General features: G+C 42.6%; 1 protein-coding gene across 2 annotated transcripts in view; it reads right to left on the bottom strand.

The window, feature by feature from the left end:
- Positions 1 to 2,227: 2,227 nt before the first annotated feature.
- LOC109281798 (protein eva-1 homolog C) overlaps positions 2,228 to 6,005 on the bottom strand; it is a 58,461-nt gene continuing 54,683 nt past the window's right edge. For both annotated transcript variants that reach the window (XM_019481913.2, XM_019481914.2), the window contains one exon: positions 2,228 to 5,581. In XM_019481913.2, coding sequence (XP_019337458.1) covers positions 5,193 to 5,581 — 389 coding nt within the window. In that variant the 3' untranslated portion in view covers positions 2,228 to 5,192. The remainder of the gene's footprint in view (positions 5,582 to 6,005) is intronic.

Raw genomic sequence — 6,005 nt, 5'->3', positions numbered from 1 at the left:
AAGCCTGATGGATCCTAAATGGAAGCTAAATTAATATGAAAAAGTTTGGTGCAGCTGAATAATAGCAACTGCTAAGAGACAAGTGTAATAGACGGGGCAATCTAAACGCATTCAACAGCTAAAGAGTGGAACGTAGATGCAATACAGCAGGCCACCACCGAGAAAATGATATGTGCTATAATTGAAATGCACAAAAAATTTCTCTGACATGGGAGACATTCCTGGAAAGATCTGACGAAAGATAGTAAATGTTTAGGCCTCTGTTTATTGTCCCTGTCCCTGAAAACATCCAGCCCCTTCTTTTCCTACTACATCTGTTTTTCAGTTTCTTCCCTCACTTTTCCTCTAGACCATCAGATTTCTTCCCTTAGCTCGCTATTCCTTCTTTCAGTATCTCTGGCTCAAAAACAAATATAAGACAGAATAAGACCTATAGCTAGATGGATTTTTTAGAAACCAATGTTGTTGGTCTGTAAGAGGTAGAAAAGAAATAACTTACCTCTTTAGTAACCATTTGTATGTCCATCAATACAAATGTTGGAAGTACTGTTAAGGCTGGGTTGTAAATGATTGACATATTATGAGAAGTATGTATGTAGTTTGCTTTCTTTATACAGCCCAAAATGTAATAAAAATGTATTCACAAAAAATAAACTTTTCTCAGCTTCTAGGCTGGTCTGAGAAATTAAACAAAATCAATGCAAAACATCTGAGACAGTTAAAAGCAAAAATCCTATCTAAAATGTAGCATGTAAATGTAGCCTGTTTAAAGCAAATAGCAGGAATGAGGACAAAAAAATAAGATGAAAAAAACCCAGCCAGGAATGAGGATAAAGCCAGCAGCTCTCACAAGGCATCTGTGAGTAGTCTCACAAGGTACATGTATGTATTCTGTAAGCCACAGCTTGGAAACTACTATGAGGTCAAATGTACTTAGTTAGAGTAAAAGTAATGGCTCTGCAGGATCCTTCAGAGTTGTGGTCTCTGTCAACTTCTTAAGCACACACAACAAATCAATTAGAGCAGTTTATCGTTGTTATTGCTGCTACATTTTTACTATCTCTTTTTTATTATAAATGCCAGAGGCTTGGGTGATGAACTTTGAACAATGGGTCACCAACCTGAAGAGGATGGGAAATGATCTAGTATTCACCAATAATTTGCTCTGACTGTGCCAACAACAGTAAAAATTAACCACTGAAGCCTGGTTCTGACTTGCCAGCCTGGAAAGAGTTTGAATTGGAGAAGATACTAAGGAGGCACTACAGAAAGAGATGCAGCCCTGCCCCATTTGAAACCTTCTTGAGCTGGATTCCCTTTGATTCCAAACAGAAGTGACTGGCCAGGGAGTTTTGTTCAGGAGGGGCCTAGAATTGGCTTTCTCTTGGTGCTGAACAGTCCCAGGCGGTTAAGCTTCAGGACATTCTGCATGGTATATCTTCACGTGTGTGCTGCCATCAAGGGTGGGGTACAGAGACACAATGGTGCCTTACAGTGTTTATAGATGAGACTCCCTAGCTGAATGTAAACTGTATCAGAGCATTGTTAGCAGTTGGCATCAAGGCCTGAGGGGAAGGAAGTTTTGTGTTTTGCTGTCTAATTTTATTTTTGTTCTTGGAAACTTTTTTCAAGTTTATTTTCAGTCTTATTCCATGCTTGGAAACTTTCAAAAGCAGGTTAGACTGACACTTGACAGACACTAAACAGTCAGAGATGATCCTGCTTTGAGCAGGGGGCTGGACTAGATGAACTTGTGAGGTCCCTTCTAGCCTTACTTTCCTATGATCCTATGATCTTGATAACTCTGGCAGGGTCCTTTTTTCTTTGGGTATAAATCTAAGCAGCTATGGTGTCTTATGCTTGCTCCTTAGAAGCAACAACCTATAACCAAATAGTTGGCTGTTGTCTTATAAACACTTGTAATGCAGGAGCCAACATAGGCACAACTTTGAGGAGGTGCACAGGTTGGATGTGTGTTAGCATCAAATGCATTAGGATATGATTGAAGCGCTTTGCCTATTTACAGACAATGGCAGGGGGAGCTTTACCCCTCTCCTCTTGCCAAACAGCTTCATTGACAGGCAGAGAAAAGACCTCTGGGAGGAACGTTCAGTGCCTGCTGGGTCTGCTTACATAGAACCCTGTGCTTGGCACCAAGTCCTGCTACTTGGAGCTAGATGCTTATTTTCACTGTTTCTTTAAATACTTTGTAGCCAACAGAGGCAAATCAGTGTCAGATATTTTTATTTAGATACAGAAGATTCTCTAGAAACAAGGGCTGCTTCACATGAAAAAGACACTTAACATATTGGCACTCCCAGCTCTCTACATGGTAAAAGGCATGAGGGCTGCTCTCCCAGGTCATACTGCTACAGAAAGTTGCTGTTGAAAGCAAGTGTTATCATTTGACACATTTGTGTATTCCTTAACAGGAACATCAGCATCTCATGTCTACATACCTACCTGTGTGATTGACAGCTGCCTAGTGTAATGCCATATTTTTCCATGATTCATGTTTTTGTTTTCTGAAATGACCGTGGCAATTTAGCCTGTTACCTAGTAACCAAGTCCCTCTTGCAAAGAAAGAAGAAAAGCAATAAAGAAATGATAAAAGACCTGCAGAGCAGTTAAAGCTGAAAAGTGGTGAAGGATTCTCAAAAAGCTTTCACTGGGTACATCTACGCATGCAAATAATGTGGGATCAGTTTACTCTAGAGCAGAGGTTCTCAAACTGTAGTCTGCAAGCTCCATTCAGGTGATCCACAGAAAGGTTGCAGAACAAATGAGAATCTGTACTTGTTAGGTAAGACTACTGATATTAAAATATGAGTTGTGTGCTTTGATTTGTAGAACAAAAAGTAGTCCACTGAGACCCTCAACAATTTTCAAGTGGTCCACAAAAAAAAACAGTTTGAGAACCACTGCTCTAAAGTACTCTAAACTGTCCCAGGCATGCATCTACACATGCAGGAGCAGATTTACTGCTCCTAGCAGCAGACTGTTCCTGCTCCCTATGGCCCTGCACTGGGCCCCTGCAGCAGCCTGTCAGGTGGAGCTCTAGGCTCCCCCTGGGTGCTAGCACAGGAGTTGGCAGGGAGCATGAGGCCAGGAGACAGCTGGGACATTGCTCCCTGCCCCCAGGAGCTGCTTGCTGATGAGGTGGGCTCCACCACTAGGGCCTAGGTGGGGACAATCTCCCAGCCTGAGCTCTGTGGTCATGGGGCCCTGGGCTGGGAGATTCTTATCTCCACAGAGCTCAGGTTAGGAGATAAGAATATCCCAGCCTCTGCTCCCCAATCACAGTTGGGAAGCAGGGGCTGGGAGCTCTTTGCTGCCAGGGCAGGGAGACACCCGGGCTCTGGTGTCAGAGTTCTTCCTGGCAGCAGGCAGTTCCTGGAGGCAGGGAGCAATCTCCTGTCCGCTGCTGCCCAGCTGACCAGGAGCACATTTGTTCCCAGTTGGCCATCTACATGTGCCGCACTGTGCAGTACGTAACTGAAAGTAAATTTTTACTTGTATTTACAGGTAGCAAATTTATTCACGACTGCAGCAAATTACTGTGCAGTATCTTGTGTAGAAGATGATGCTTACTGCACAGTAATCTTGAGTACTCTAATCTTGAGTAAAGCATCTTGTGTAGCATCACCCACTGAAAGGCAAAGAAATCCTGACTGTAAGCAGAAGCCATCATTTGTCTACATAACTCCAGCTGTGGAAAGTCAACCTGTTCAATAAGGCAGAATTGGCACCTTAGAGACTAACAGGTTCAGAGAGACATGAGCTTTCATAGGCAACAACTTACCATCTGACAAAGTAGGAAGGTGCCTATGAAAGGCACCTCTCTGAACCTGTTAGTTTCTAAGATGCCACACTGTCCTACCTTCTGCTTGACTTCAACCTAATATCGTTCAACACTGTTGTTTGATAAGGTAATGTACAAATACAGAGCACAGGACTGGTGCTTTTTTGGTTTCTCTTCTAAAGTGATACTTGGCCTTTCTGAAAACAAGGTACAGAGAACAAGACCTGCCATCAGAACAAGGTAAACTTTGCACATCAGTTGCTTCCAGTGCATCACAGTCCTGGGTCCCCCACAGCTCTACCTAATCACATGAGACCAAAATAGGCCTATTTAGCAGTATTTGAGGGGTTAGCAGCTGATAGAAATTCCACCATGAATAAGCAGAGAATTCAGCATGAACTGCAAGGTTAATTCGGTAAAAGCAGACAGATATTTCCAGGAAAGTAGACAAAATGCCATGTAATGCACCGGTTTTACTCCCTTGATTGGTATTGTTGTTATATCCTCTCAAGATTGGTCAGTTGACAAATATTACACCACCACATCATATATAAAGCCCAGTTAGAACAATGGAAGATTTCCGCTTCTGCATTTGTTTGGCAAACAGATTATCTCCTAACAGAATTAGGATTAAAATTAGACTCTCCAGATAAATCCTGGCCTGCAGTGCCCCCTGGTGCTTTGGAAAGGATCTCGAACACAGCTGCAAAGATGAAAGAACTTCCATGTCCTCTAAGATTTCATGATTTTGAAATCCTTTTTCATTTGAACTGAGCCAAAACCTGAAAAAGCTTAAAACTACATTTCTTTTCTGGTTGTTTTGTTTACTGTTGATTTTTGTAATAGAGAGCAGAACATTTAAAAAAAAATTAAAAGGAAAATTGTTTCAAAACATGATTTCAAACATTCTGAAACTCTTCCCCCTTCAAGTTTTCTTCTAAAATGAAACTTTTACCAAATCAATCCAATTTCATGATTTTCACAGATACTGTATGTAACAGAAGCTACAGAACCTTAGTATCTGTGGAGCTGGTGGGCTAGGTGACTCCATCAGGCATGGTTAAGAATCCTCTGTCTCTTATTAATGAGATTTCCAGAATTCTCTTTCCTGGGAAATGGTTCCTGGATAGCTGTTTCTGCTAGATTTGACCTGTTCTAGTGTGTGTTTGGATCATAATAAAACTTTATCAGAGACTAGATTGAAAGCAACAAATATATTGCACATATGACCTAAACCTGCAATGAGACTGGGTGTCCACAGATGAGATGCCTAGGCATCAAACAAGGCTATTTGCCCTCCCACTCTCACCCATTATTTGTTACTGCAGAGAGGACAAGCTGTTTGCTGATTATGACATGGTGTTCACAGTCATGGTGCTGCTCCTTGCTTTCATTTGGTGGCAGATTTGATTTTGTGAATAGCGTAGGGGCTAGATTCTTTGGGCATCCAGATCTCCTCGCCCTCATGGCCCCTGAGCTCAGCTGCATCCTCCAAGGCTGCAGTCAGCTCTGGGCTGAAGATGTTCTCTGAGGCTCGGTAGTTGCGGGTTAGGCGGCGGAAGGAAGAGTCTGAGGAGCTGTCATCATTGTGGTTGTCCTCATCTTGGTTATCCCGTAACTTGGTCCTGGTCAGCTCAGAGCTACTTCCCATCTCTGAATCTTTGAAGAGCTCCTTCATGTCCTGTATGAAGGCCATTTTAGGACTGAAGATGCAAAGCAGGATCACCAAGCCTCCAGAGACTCCACAAAGAAAATAGAGCCCCACCTTCTCAGGGACACCTGGGGAAAAAAGTACAAATACTTCACCTCAACATATGAATTATGCCTAAAGAGTCACAGGCATCACTCTACCTTGCAAGGGACTAATAGTGTCATATCTCTAATGGGCAAATATGAGAGCAAAGGGAAGGAGGAATATAAAAACCTCATGCTTCCCAGTATTGGACCTAGCTGTGTCCAAGAAGGAATCTCTCCCAGCCTCCGTGATATACTGTCACACAACTAGGGGCATGATAGGGCTTTACACATTCCTTGGAAGCATCTGTTTTTGTCTCTGTAGGTGACAGGATACAGATCACTGATCTGGTCCATTGGGACAAATTTTCCATTCCTGCAACCAGAACAATCCAAGTCTGATATGACTCCTGGGAGGGCTGGGGGCTGGTAGCACAATGGCCTCATTTCTAGTTCCAGGAATTATTTC

This window comes from Alligator mississippiensis, chromosome 8, assembly GCF_030867095.1.
Source record: "Alligator mississippiensis isolate rAllMis1 chromosome 8, rAllMis1, whole genome shotgun sequence".
Lineage (NCBI taxonomy): Eukaryota > Metazoa > Chordata > Crocodylia > Alligatoridae > Alligator > Alligator mississippiensis.
The sequence above is the reverse complement of the archived record's forward strand: the minus strand, read 5'-3'. Positions and strand labels throughout refer to the sequence as shown.